The sequence below is a fragment of the Pseudorasbora parva genome, chromosome 19, assembly GCF_024679245.1.
Source record: "Pseudorasbora parva isolate DD20220531a chromosome 19, ASM2467924v1, whole genome shotgun sequence".
In the NCBI taxonomy this organism is placed as follows: Eukaryota; Metazoa; Chordata; class Actinopteri; order Cypriniformes; family Gobionidae; genus Pseudorasbora; species Pseudorasbora parva.
This window is the reverse complement of record NC_090190.1, coordinates 36,505,763-36,520,524: the sequence shown is the minus strand read 5'-3', so window position 1 is coordinate 36,520,524 and position 14,762 is coordinate 36,505,763. Positions and strand designations below refer to the sequence as shown.

At 38.6% G+C, this 14,762-nt stretch overlaps 1 protein-coding gene across 1 annotated transcript; it reads left to right on the top strand.

The window, feature by feature from the left end:
- Nucleotides 1-5,886: 5,886 nt before the first annotated feature.
- mreg (melanoregulin) lies at nucleotides 5,887-14,762 on the top strand. Its single transcript, XM_067425737.1, has 5 exons — nucleotides 5,887-6,259; nucleotides 6,723-6,885; nucleotides 8,799-8,889; nucleotides 8,973-9,136; nucleotides 11,932-14,762. Exons 1-5 carry the CDS (start codon nucleotides 6,168-6,170, stop codon nucleotides 12,133-12,135), a joined length of 714 nt encoding a protein of 237 aa, XP_067281838.1. The 5' UTR covers nucleotides 5,887-6,167; the 3' UTR covers nucleotides 12,136-14,762.

Genomic DNA, 14,762 nt, shown 5'->3' with positions numbered 1-14,762 from the left:
ACATGTCTGTTATTTGTTTCAGATTTATAGGCAATAAAACCCCAAAACACTGATTTCATGACAGTTCAATAAACAATTAATATTGTCACTTACATTTTAGATGTAATATTGACTGTTTTTGTTCTGTTTCAGCAGTGAAAATAGTTCCAAACAAAGTATTTGCAACACACAAAAATCTCTCTCTCTACCTCCAATTTTTTTTTAACAGCTCTTAAAGGGGTACTTCAGTGACGGGAAGATGAATCTGTATACTGGGTCATTAATGTAGTAGAAATATTGAATCATTTTTTTTTTATTTGGTGCTTTCTAGACTGAGAAAAGACAGAAAATGTATTTTTGTCTCATGGGGATGAAAGACTACAATTCCCAGAATGCTTTGCTGCCCTGTGAGGCCATTCCCAAAGCCACCGAATCACTGATCACTTTCTCACCACCGTGTGCGTTCATCTTGATAAAATCAGTTCAGTTAGAGAACAGACACTACAATTGAAAACTGAAAGTGTCTGTTCAATATATTGTGATTTCAGCCGCTGAGGAAGTGTAAGCACTAACGCAGCAGGAGTCAGATTACACGCATCGTGATTAGCTGAGGTAAGAGCTCATGATGAGAGCTGAAGTAAACACGGCCGGCCTCGCGGCAGTAGTTCTCAGTGCGTGTTCAGTCTGGCGCATTTTAAGTTCATGCCTTTGGAAGATTAACTTTTATAGGGATTAACTTGAGAAGATAAAATACTCACTTTGCTACACCGCGAATGCCTGAGAGCTGTGTGTGCGACCCCATCCCCCATGTGCGAGTTGAAAACGGAGTTGGAAATGGCTCCCTCTGCTGGCTGTAGTCTTTAGCGTCTTGCCAAGCATTTTACCGATGACGCAAATCGGAGCACGATCATTGAAATATACTCCAGGGTTTCTACTGATACGCAGAGGTGGGCACAAATACATCAAAAACTATTTTGTTACAAACTACAAATACTGGCTCATGAAATGTAACAAAATAAAATACAAAATACTGATGTGAAAAATGTATTTAAATAAAATACAAGTAATTAGTATTTTGAATATACAAAATTACTTTTTTTTTCTTTTTTTATATGATTATTCATTTACATGTATGCATTTGGCAGACGCTTTTATCCAAAGTGACTTACATTGTATTCAAGGTACACATTTTACATGAGTGATAAAACGTAAAAACATTTTACAAGGTACACATTAATCACAATATGTGTGGGTTTGTTTTACACACAAGACTCTACTGCCTTGACCACGTATCTTTTCCATAGTAGAATCACGCTGCGTGCGCAATTATTGAAAAACAGCATTGATGATTATTTTATACAAATTCCGACAGAATATCAATATTTCTCATATATGTAATATGTTTAAAAACGTGTAAAAACTGCAGATGAATTTTATATTGTGAACACTTGCTTAGCATGGAGATTTCAGTGGCGTTACGAGTACGACCTTACAGCGATTTCAGTGGAGTTACAAGCTTATGGCGATTTCAGTGGAGTTATGAGCTTACGACAATCTCATAAGGCACAATTTTCTCTATAATGCCGTTCAGTGTGCAATATGTGTGTAGACTGTATATTTTTCACAAAACACTTAACCTTAATGCTGTTTTTAAGAGGAGCAGCGCCACTTCTACCCTAGAAATCTAGATGCACCCTAGCGGCCGCAAATCTAATCTGCCGCGAGTATCGTCTAGCAACTCTCAATACACTTCTGAGCTGTAAAAAAACTAACTCTGGTCAGGCCAATCAAATTGTGTATAGAGTCGGTGGGCGGGGCTTAACATAATGACGGCCGAGTTGCGTGCTACTTGAAAATAAAGAATCTGGCAAACAGCGGTTTTTCGAATCGGCTAGGGCTGCGACTCTGGGAGACTTGGAGTCAAGCTTTTATTTGAGAAAAGAACGGCACTGAAATCATTCAAGAAGGGAAGATGTGTACACAGTTTTCTCTACGCTTCGCCTTATTTGTTGCTTTGGTTGGTTGTAGCGCTATCCAATAGAGAGTGAGAGACATGCGTCATAATCTGAAAGCCACGTCCACGCAATCTGAAAGGGGGGGAAACAAACCAGCCGTCTCCATTTACTTTCTATTCCGTAAGGCTGCCTCCTTGTTATTTCTGACTTATAACAAAAAACGAACAATGTCTAAAAGCTGATTTGTGACAAGGGGTACAGAAAACAAACTAAAAAGAACCCAAACCCCAAAAGTTTTTATAAGCTGTTGACCCCCAAAAAACGGCGTTTAAAGTAGGGGTGTCCTCGACCAAGGATTTACACATTCGAATCAGAATTGTGTGTGTGAAACGGTTGGGAGGGGCACGATACTAGTCTACAAATAAACTAAACCTAATAAACTTTAAAAAAAATTACCTTCCTAGAGAGGAAAAGAGAACTTTGAGTGCGTTTACATGCACATTCCTAAGCCAACTGTGCCTAAAGGCACACCGCACACGAAGATCAGCGCCGTGTCTCAGGATCTCAGGACGCACACATTATATACGCGCAAGCTCAAGTTTGAATCGACTTCTGATAGAAGAGCTCCACGATCTTGTAGCACAGGGTGAAATCAGTATACATTGACGATTTGAGGGAAATATAAATTTAATATAAAACCTTGAAATGGCGCTGTGGTTAAACAACTTCCTAAGTCGCCACGGACAGGAACCAATTGCCACCACCGGTGTGTGTGTGTACACTCATTGAATGTCTTCGAATTTTAAAGGCGCAGCACTAAGTTTCGCTTTGCAGTGTGAAGCTCAGCGCCCTTAAAGGGGTCGCACACTGGACATGAAGCACCGCGCCTGCTTAACACCTGCGAAGATTCGTCTGTGATATCGGTGGTCGAATTCGGCACCGCATATCAATGCATCGAATCTTCGACTATTCGGGGTCACCCCTAGTTTAAAAACATAAAAGTGCATACATGCAATAGAGACAGAGCTTGACAAGTTGTATTACACTGAGAGCTACGCCCACTGGAGGGGAAAGCCTGTATCCACTTTTGTCTCCATAAACGCTAATTTTTTTGGGTCGACAACTTATAAAAATGTAGTTACCGGTATATGTTTTTTAGCTCTTTTGCTGTATACACCTTGTCACATATCAGCATTTAGACATTGTTCTGTTTTTTTGTAATGACTCCAAAATGACAAGGAGGCAGCTTCATGTAATACAAAGTCAATGGAGAGCATTTACAATGGTTATTTAAAAAAAAAAAAAAATTTTAAACTATTTAAGTATTTGAAATACTCAAATACACTCCCTCAAAATATTTTGTTACAAACTACATTTCATTTTTTCCACACCTGCAAAATACAAATTACAATATACACTAAAGTAATTAAATACGTATTTAAAATACATTTAATTGAAATACTGCCCATGTCTGCTGATACGAAGCCATATGCTAATCGCTGAAGTAACCCTTTAATTTAACAAAGAGTTATGTTTCTTTTACACTTTCTTTTTTATGTAAAGATATTGTGAAACATTTGCTTGAACATTCTTCTTATGGCATCTTTATTTGAAATAAATGTAATTTCTTTGTATATTTTATCTTTTGTAATGACCTTTGATATTCAGATAGTTTTTTAGGCAGGTGTAGAATCACTTTGATTCATGTAAGTGACACTTTTATCCAAAGCGACAAAATAAGGAAGCGCAGTTAATCACTATAAATAATCTAGAAATTACAGCTATAACTGTAGTAAATATATTTTCTCTTTCTTTAAAAACACCATGACATAATCACAAGGATGATTATTTGTGTTGTCTCTTCAGTCAACAGCCTCTGGCAGAGTAAGTTGTGTTCCGTCCACCATGTGATGGAGCCTCTCACATGAGTATCACTCATCAAACACTTCTCTATTTCCTTCTCATAAATTCAGAGGTTTGGGATTTTGTTCATTCATGTGATCCCTGTACACATTTGTCTCTTGGAATTTGACAAAGATCCACATTTGAAAAGAAAAGTGATCAAACCAAAAAGATGCATAGGGAAAGTGAAGTGTGATAGTCCTCAAGGGCTGAAGAATTAAAGCTGCACTTGCATGATGGCCGCCGAGTGAAATTACTTGTCTTCGAGGGACTTTAGTTTAATAAGAAAATTCAGTCTTGTCTTCTGTCCAACTTGAAAGAATGATCAAGTTTTACGTATGCCAGGTGACCTGTAAATGTGAAGAAAAACTATTTCCATTGCAGCAAAATATTCTTTTTTTTAATTGCTGGTAAAACGACTTCATGCAAGCTTAAAGCTACACTGTGTAACTTTTAGTTTATTCTTAGCTAAAAACACTTAGTTCTTTCAAAAAATATATGTGCTCAATTATGTATATTTACTTCTTTTAAGTAATAAAGTATTCTCGTAAGTTTATAATATGCCATTGAAAATACATACGGGTGAGGGGTTCGAATGCCGGTCGCCATGTTGCTCCTCCATCTTGAAAGTACATTAGCCAAAGAGGGACATACCCGTAAATTCAAGCTTCGCCTTTCGCGTTTTAACACTCGATGGCACCGTGTCAAATGTGAAGAGGGGGATTGCCGTGTTAATCTTGGACTAAATCGGCCACCGTAGGAGTTAAAACGAAATCAGGAATGAGAGGAACAGAAACTATTATTCACTGGATGGTCATATACTTTAAAGCTACACTGTGTGATATTTTCCCCCATCTAGCGGTGTAAAGGTATATGACCATCCATTTATGGGTATGTCCCTCTTTGGCTAATGTACTTTCAAGATGGAGGGGCAACATGGCGACCGGCAATCGAACCCCTCACCCGTATGTATTTTCAATGGCATATTATAAACTTACGAGAATCCTTTATTACTTAAAAGAAGTAAATATACATTAATGAGCACACATTTTTTAAAAGAACTAAGTGTTTTTAGCTAAGAATAAACTAAAAAAGTTACACAGTGTAGCTTTAAAAAAAACTTTTTTTGTGATAATATGGTAGTTTTATTATTTATTAGTATATTCAATTCACAGTTTGTGCAATTTGAAGGGTAATGGAAACACAGCTAGTGATAAGAGCCTTCATTCATAGTGCTGTAAAAAGGTGCCATTAAACAGGTTTCCACATTATTTTGGAGATTTAATGTGAAAATATTACATTATAAAAATATATTTAAGCACTAATATAAAAAATAATAATAAATATTAGATTTAAAAAAAATCTAATGTAAAGCACTAAAATTACTTACTGAAAATAATTAAACTAAAACTGAAAAATAAATAAAACCAATATATTATTTAAAATATATTTTAAAATACATTTAAAAATAATCAATGCAAATGACAAAACCACCTCAAATTACACTAAATGAAATAAAATCTTCTTTCAAAATAGTAATGAATACTGTAATTAGTTTATAAAATAACACCAACCTGTTGTTATGTGCTTCTTAAGTCTGGTGTTTACAGGTTTGATTATTTTGCCAGTGAGCACATGAGTTTTTCCATTAAATCTGAGCAGGAGTTTTAGGATTATTGCTTTTCATAATAAATTGGAGCGACCCTGTTATGTAGGCTAATCACTATTTTTCCTTCAAACCTGCTTCATTTTTACTAAAGCAGTTTTAAAATCTTCTGAAGTGCTGGATATGCCATCTAAAACTGTTGAAAACGTTCCCAGAGGTAAAAGTACATTTGTGTTTTGGGGCTGTAGGACGAGTGGCTTTATTTAGAGGTCTGTGATGGCCTCAGGTTACACGGCTCAGACTCATGACTAAACTGTGATGCTATTCATTCTAGAGAGACGCTGAAAAGTTTTAGTTGCTCTCTGCGTGGGCCCCAAAAGATGCTTCGCTTCTGAATAAGAGAGAATTGCGTTTAGGCTTGAATTGATGGATTCAGCATTTTGCCAGCAGTTTCTTGGGTAAGTTACATCAAGACAATACATTAGACACTTTTCATCTGAAATGACTCGACAAATGATGCTCTGAGGGACGAGGTTCAGCCTGAAGAACCCGGAGAACTACGAATGACTCCGGCAGATTGAACAAAGGCAAACCGCTTCTGTTTTTATGTTCATCTTCTTCAGAAATTTCACTTTTATTCTCTTGGAGGGGCAGATGCTGTTTTACACTCATCTCTTGAACTTGGAACATTTTCTTTCCCGATCTTCTAGTTTTGTATTTTGAGGATGGGTGCCGCCTTCAAGAAGTTCTGTGTGCGATTCTGCTGCTGCTGCTGCTGTGAGGATGATGATGATGAAGAAAAGACACCTTTACTTAGGTACTCAGGGGGATGTGGGATGTGATTTAATAATAATAATTATACTTCTACTATAGTTATGTTTTTAATAGAAATGTCTAATAGCAAATTACTTTGGTTCAAACTGTGCTATACATATAAACATTTTCTTAAAAGTTGTCTCATTAAAATTAGAATAGCTAATGCTACTCTTCAACTTTATAACATGTGGATTTTTATTTTTTACAACTCACGGGCCAAAGTTCTTCTGGACAAAATAAAGAATCAAACAACCTATAATACAAATATTCACACTAAAATGTCTTCATATGGTGAAAGCATTTGTACGTGTGTGTGTGTGTGTGTGTGTGTGTGTGTGTGTGTGTGTGTGTGTGTGTGTGTGTGTGTGTGTGTGTGTGTGTGTGTGTGTGTGTGTGTGTGTGTGTGTGTGTGTGTGTGTGTGTGTGTGTGTGTGTGTGTGTGTGTGTGTGTGTGTGTGTGTTAGTCACGACACATTAGAATATTTCGACCGCGAGGCAAAAAGAAGGCGGGACCAGGAGACAAACCTATGGAGTGAACCAGGAGACCCCTCCCACTCTGAGAGAGATGACGACCGCACGCTCTACAACCTGCTGCAGACCAGAGCCCAAACACAACGAGGCTCTCATGTATGATGTGCACAACTCATTTGCATTTATATACGAGACGTGACCAATGCTGGGTTCACAAAGCTCAGGTACTCACGGTAGGCCTACTTTGATGTTGATATACACGGATCGGTCAGCACAGTGCCGCTTCAAGACGAACACCCCAGCAAAGGATAATTCACCCAAAAATGTAAATTCTGTCATCTTTGGGTGCTTTCACATCTCTAGTTCGGTTCATTTGGTCCGAACCAAGTGCAAACAATTATACATTGTTGCATTTTTCAGCTTTTTTGGTTCCTTTTCACACCACACTAATTGCTTTGGTCCGAACCAGTTGAAACGAACCAAAACGCAGGCACGTGACAACATCCACATCACTCATTGGCCATGGCGTATTTCCTAAACTGCTTTTCGATTGGTCAGAATTTACGTGTGGGAAAATTCCAACAGAAGAGGCAAAGCCAGCAAACTATAATAACACTATGGAGAGATGACTGCGCGGGCCATAATCTACTACACTGTGTGTATTTACCACAGTATGCAAACAAAACATTTCTATAATGAAGCGCGGATGCGACATGAAAACAACGTTCTAATGCACTGCAGACGGCGAGCGCGCATCGCTCGTCACTTCAAGAGGAGGCGTGCATTAATTATTAACTCTTGACATGCTTATCTTCCGAAAATATTGCCAACGATCTATCAGGTAATAATATCATGCACACAATGTCAGCGCAGCTAACTACGGCAGCTGGTTCAGTCCAAAAATGATCAGTACTTTTGCAGTTGGTTCTGTTCGAGGTCGGATCACGTTCTCACCACAAACAAACCGCTCCAGAGTTCGTTTGAAATCGTACCGAGACCACCTCTTCAAGGAGGTCTCGGTACGCTTGTTTGGTCCGCTTTTGGTGCGCACCCGAGTGCGATTGCTGCTTTCAGACCTGACCAAACGAAACGCAACAAAGAGGGAAACGAACTCTAGAACGATTCAACCGAACTAAATGAGGCAGGTGTGAAAGCACCCTTTCACTCACCATTATGTTGTTCAAAACCGGTTTGACTTTCGTTCATCTTTGGAACACAAATGGAGATCTTTTTGATGAAATCTGAAATACCTTCATAGACAGCTACACAATTAGCACTTCGAAATTTCTAAAAGTCAAGAGATTGTAAAACTAATCCATATGAATTTAGCGGTTTAATTCACATTTTCTGAAGAGACTCGATAGCTTAATATGACGAACAGATTGAATTTAGGCTTTTATTCACATATAAACATTTATCAGCGAACAAACAGAAGCTCAACCGAAGATGAGTACAAGAATGAACCTCATTGGTTCTTGCTGAAGCTCAAACGTGCTGCGTAACACTAGAATGAACCTCATTGGTTCTTGCGGAGGCTCGAACGTGCTGCGTAACACGAGAATTATTAATAATAATAATAATAATAAATAATTCATTACATTTATATAGTGCTTTTCTAGGCACTCAAAGCGCTTTACATAGAAGGGGGGAATCTCCTCAACCACCACCAATGTGCAGCATCCACTTGGATGATGCGACGGCAGCCATATTGCGCTAGAACGCTCACCACACACCAGCTGATTGGTGGAGAGGAGACCAAATGAATTAACCTCAATTGTTCTTGCGGAGGCTGAAACGTACTGCGTAACTCAAGGAGTTCCATTAATAGAAAGGTTAAATTAAAAACAATTTTTCACATTATTTGTCACAGTCAGCCAATTAGAGAAACGTCAAGGTGTTCTCCCAACGTGTATTTAGAGACAACTAAAGTTAAATATTTGTTGGTGTCATTCTTGAGTCTTGACTGTTAAGTTGAGTCCTGTCCTGTCCTGTCCTGTCCTGTCCTGTCCTGTCCTGTCCTGTCCTGTCCTGTCCTGTCCTGTCCTGTCCTGTCCTGTCCTGTCCTGCAGGGCTACCGGCGTTTGAGCATCGACATCGAGGCCATGAGAGACATGCGAAGAGAGGTGCGAGATAAATGGAAGATGATCTTAGAGAATCTGGGTAAGAGATCGTGTGAGACATTCTGTTCAATGATTTGCTGTCAGGGACAGTCCGTCACTGAGATGTTTGGTTTATTCTCTCAGGGTTCATGGCCGAAGCGGAGTCTCTGTTGACCGTGTCTGCCAGCGCCTCAATGGACCGCATGAGAAACGCAGCGACCGCCCGCTCGCTTCTGCAGACCCTCCACAACGAAACATCCCTGTTCAATAGCAGAGAGCCTCCACCCGAGAGATACCTCTTCATCCTGGTGAGCATGGCACTGCAACTCACTTCACATGTCAACAACCAATGACAATCTCAAGCAGGAGTAAATACTGCTGCATTTCAATGCCATTTATGTCTGTTTAAAGGGAGGTGTGCTTCAGGAATAAGTGAAGGTGAATATAAAAAATATACACTCACCTAAAGGATCATTAGGAACACCTGTTCAATTTCTCATTAATGCAATTATCTAATCAACCAATCACATGACAGTTGCTTCAATGCATTTAGGGCTGTGGTCCTGGTCAAGACAATCTCCTGAACTCCAAACTGAATGTGAGAATGGGAAAGAAAGGTGATTTAAGAAATTTTGAGCATGGCATGGTTGTTGGTGCCAGACGGGCCAATCTGCTCAGTTACTGGGATTTTCACACACAACCATTTCTAGATTTTACAAAGAATGGTGTGAAAAGGGAAAAACATCCCGTATGCAGCAGTCCTGTGGGCGAAACTTTGACTGAAATAACCACTCGTTACAACCGAGGTATGCAGCAAAGCATTTGTGAAGCCACAACACACACAACCTTGAGACTGATGGACTACAACAGCAGAAGACCCCACCGGGTACCACTCATCTCCGATACAAATAGGAAAAAGAGGCTACAATTTGCACAAGCTCACCAAAATTGGACAGTTGAAGACTGGAAAAATGTTGCCTGGTCTGATGAGTCTCGATTTCTGTTGAGACATTCAGATGGTAGAGTCAGAATTTGCCGTAAACAGAATGAGAACATGGATCCATCATGCCTTGTTTCCACTGCGCAGGCTGGTGGTGGTGGTGTAATGGTGTGGGGGGTGTTTTCTTGGCACACTTAAGGCCCCTTAGTGCCAATTGGGCATTGTTTAAATGCCACGGCCTACATGAGCATTGTTTCTGACCATGTCCATCCCTTTACGACCACCATGTACCCGTCCTCTGATGGCTACTTCCAGCAGGATAATGCACCATGTCACAAAGCTCAAATTTCAAATTGGTTTCTTGAACATGACAATAAGTTCACTGTACTAAAATGGCCCCCACAGTCACCAGATCTCAACCCAATAGAGCATCTTTGGGATGTGGTGGAACGGGAGCTTCGTGCCCTGGATTTGCATCCCACAAATCTCCATCAACTGCAAGATGCTATCCTATCAATATGGGCCGACATTTCTAAAGAATGCTTTCAGCACCTTGTTGAATCAATGCCATTTAGAATTAAGGCAGTTCTGAAGGCGAAAGGGGGTCAAACACAGTATTAGTATGGTGTTCCTAATAATCCTTTAGGTGAGTGTGTATAATTCTAAAATGTTTAATATAATTTCATTTAATATAAAATAATTTATAAAAATGTTATATTTTAAGAACATTTTAAATGTATGTAATATAGAATTAGAATAGCCAAATCTCGACCAATATCAACTGCACAACTTTCAGAAAGCATAATAAATCAAAAAGATGAACAAATCATTTCTATTTCACCTTTGCACAGTAGTTAAGCTTAGGTTAGAATCTTTCAATGGCCCCTGGATTTTTTTATTATAAATCACGGGTAATTGTTAGAGGGTCTTTTGAAGCATTTTATCTTAAAAGGGGGCTTGAATTGTAGGCTACAAACAAAATATTTTAATAATTTAAAATGAAATAAACAAATGACCCTTCGATTTTAGGATGGATTAATTTAACATTAGGATTAATACATGCTTTAGAAGTATTTAACTACTGTTAATAAATGGAAGCTTATTGTATAACAAATTTTAACTAAAAAGGATTTAAAAAAAAAATTGAAATGTGATCAGCCTATTGATGTGATATTGATAAGAATTTTTTTATTGATAAGAATATATTTTTAACCTTCTGGTACTATTATAGGCTACAAACATGGTAAACCAAAAGTAACATTTTCTTAAAGTAGCACTTTATTTCAATGGTCCACTTTAGACTTATGTAACTACATGTCAAATAGCTCTCATTGGAGTATTAGACTGTGGTTTTTGCAAATAAATGTCAAAAAAGTGTACATTTATTTTTTTTAATGATTTTTACTTCATTGGAATGGTACGAAACTCATAAAGGTTTTGGCACTTGCTGTGAGCGCACACACGCACACAAAAACAAACAAAAACACACACACATAGAAAAAACACACACGATGATTCGGATAGGTTAAAGGGTCCTGAAAACACACTTGTACTCCTCCAAATGACTCCACTGGAAATTAATGTGAAATGTTTGGTATTGCGCCAAAACAAAATCCTACTGAAAGATCATTTTTTGATATTTCAACCTCAGATTTGGAACACAGTTGGTTTAGAATTATGCTTTTGATTTTCGTGCAGTTTTTATTTGATCTGCAAACAATAATCTGCTGTCTTCTTTAAAAAGAGGCAGAACTTAAGTCTGTGATCCAAAGCATTCAAGATTTATGACAGTTTAAGTCAGAAGTTTCATTTTTCTATGGTTAACAGATTATAACTACTGCATAAATATAATTTAATACCATAAAATATAAATAAGAAATATAAATATAATTATATTAAAATATAAATATAATTGAATGCCAATAATAAAACGTTTTGAGGAAGAACATTGTTTTGGTTGGTTGATAGGTTATTGGTAAGAATAATATACATTTCTTTTGTTTGTTAAATGTAAATCTTTAGTACCTTTCCCAAAATATTCCCATATTGTGAAATTACAAACATGTCACAAAGTTTCGAGACAGTCATGAACATCTATCAAATGAACATGCTTGAGACAGACGACCCTCTTCTTCCTCACTTACATATTTCCGTTTCGCTCAGGACCGGCTCATCTATCTGGATGCCGCTGAGGATTTTGTGGCCAAGGCTCGTCGTTTCTACCCTCCTAAAGACGATGATGATGATGAAGATGAGAACCCCCTTGGAATAAATCTGCCTCTGTTGCTGTCCCGTATGAATCAGAACATCTCTGGAGGAGAGGATGAGGATGAGGATGAGGGCGAGACCACTGGACCAGAGGACTGACACTGAGATGATTTTATAATCAGTTAGAAAGGTTTCAGGAGCTACAACCACATTTACAGAAAAGTTGGGGCATTTTTTAAAATGCAATACAAATCAAGAATGTGATTCAATTCGCTTTAACTTTATTTAAAAGTGCAGTGTGTAATATTTAGAAGAATCGATTGACAGAAATACAATAGAATATACATAACTATGTTTTCAGGGGAGTATAAAGACCTTACCATATGTTTTTATTATCTTAGAATGAGCCATTTCTGATGCATAGATGGGTCATGTTTCACCACTGGCAAATTTCATGGGAGAATTTTCAAAAATCACATTTCTCAATCAAAGATTCAGGGAATCCAGCGAAATCTCAGTCAGTGTAAGGCAAGGCAGGAAACATCTGTTGACTCGGTGACCTTCGAGCCATCATGCTACTGTTAAATATAGCCATATGGGCTTGGGAATACTGTGGAAAACTGTTGTCACTTAAAGGGATAGTGCACCAAAAAATTTAAATTTAAATTAGCCCATGATCTACTCACCCTCAAGCCATCCTAGGTGTATATGACATTCTTCTTTCAAACAAATGCGATTGGAGTTATATTTAAAAATGTCATGTTCTTCCATGCATGAATAGAGGACATGATTTTGAAGCCCAAAAAGTGCAACTTACGACTCCGGAGGTTTAATAAAGAGCTTTTGAAATGAAATGATGTGGTTGTGCAAGAAAAATATCCATATTTAAAGCGTTATAACGAATACAGCTAGCTTCCGACAGTGAAAGAGTGACCCCTGACCTGACGTATTGATGAATGCAGAAGCTTGGAGAATAGAGCAAAACAGGTCATGAATGAGAGGACTAAAATGAGAATTTTTAAAGAGAAATATTGGAAGCTTTCGATAAAAGTGAAGAAGAGCTTGAGTTTGCTGCCCAACCCTATTTTTTGTTTGTACCGTAAAGCTTCCGCTACTCCTACATCGCGTCAGGGGTTACTCTTTTTGCACAAGTCGACTTGCGTAGGACGTCTCCCGGAAGCTAGTTATTTTAGTTTATAGTTATAAATATGAATATTTTTCTAACAAAAACACAGTTTTGCTTCAGAAGACCTTTATTACCTTTATACCTGCAAAGCTCTAAGGATATCTTTTATGTTGGATGGATGCACTTTTTGGACTCCTCCTGAAGAAGTCATGTATACCTAGAATGGCTTAAAGGTAGCTTGACAAGCCAGACCCACATCAAGATGTTTGGTCTGGAAACTCACCATTGACAGCTCAATCCGAGGGGCGGATAAACGGTTGTCTTTCAAACTCCCTCTGCAGACGATAGGATAGTGCTACAACCAATCAGAGCAACGAAGGTGAAGGGGAGCTCGCTGACTGATTAAACATTCACTGTATCCGGTCGGCTAAACTCCGAACACATCTTCCCTTCTTAAGAATGACTTCAGTGCCGTTCTTTTCTTAGAGAAAAGCTTAACTCCAAGTCTTCCAGAGTCGCGGTCAAAGCTGATTCGAAAGACCGCCGCCGTTCGCCAGTTTCTGTGTTTACTAGAAGCACGCAAACGCAACTCGGCCGTCGTCATTATGGCCCCGCCCAACGACTCTATACACGATGTGATTGGCCCGTCCAGATTGTGAGGAATACAGCTCAGATGGGTATTGAGAGTTCCTAGACGACACTTGCGGGCAGATTAATTTGCTGCCGCTAGGGTGCGTCTAGATTTCTAGGGTAGCTTAAAGGGTTAGATCACCCAAAAATGAAATTGACATCATAAATGACTAATGTCGTTCCACACCCGTAAGACCTCCGTTCATCTTCAGAACACAGTTGAAGATATTTTATATTTAGTCTGAGAGCATATCCAAGTGTATGCACACTATACTGTGCATGTCCAGAAAGGGAATAAAAACATCATCAAAGTAGTCCATATGTGACATCAGTGGGTTAATTAGAGTCTCTTGAAGCATCGAAAATACATTTTGGTCCAAAAATAACAAAAACTATGACTTTATTCAGCATTGACTTCTCTTCGTGTTTGTTGTCTAAGTATATCTTAAACTGTGTTCCGAAGATGAACGGAGGTCTTACAGGTGTCAAATGACATTATGGTAAGTAATTATTGAAAGAATTTTAATTTCTGGGTGAACTTACCCTTTAACACAGTCTGCCACAGCATCAAGAAATGCAACTTGAATCTCTGTTACACAAGGAGAAAGCTATACATCAGTTCTGTGCAGAGATGCCGGCAAATTCTCTGGGCCAGAGCTCATCTCAGATAATCCAAAACACTGGAGATGTGTGCTGTGGTCAGATGAGTCCACGTTTCAGCTTGTTTTTGAAACAACAGACATCAAGTTCTCAGTCCTAAAGATAAAAAAAAAAGCAACTATCCAGATTTTCAAGTATGGGTCAGTGCATACGGCATGGGTGACTTGCATATGTGTGATGATAGCATTGACGTGGAGACATACATTGTACAGACACATATACTGCCATCAAGATGACCTTTTTCTTGGGAAGTCCATGGTTATTAGGGCAAGACAATGCCAGGGCTCTTTCTACATGCACTACATCAGATTGGTTCCATCTCTACTCCTGCAGTCCAGTCTCCTATTGAAAATGTATGGCCCATCGTGAA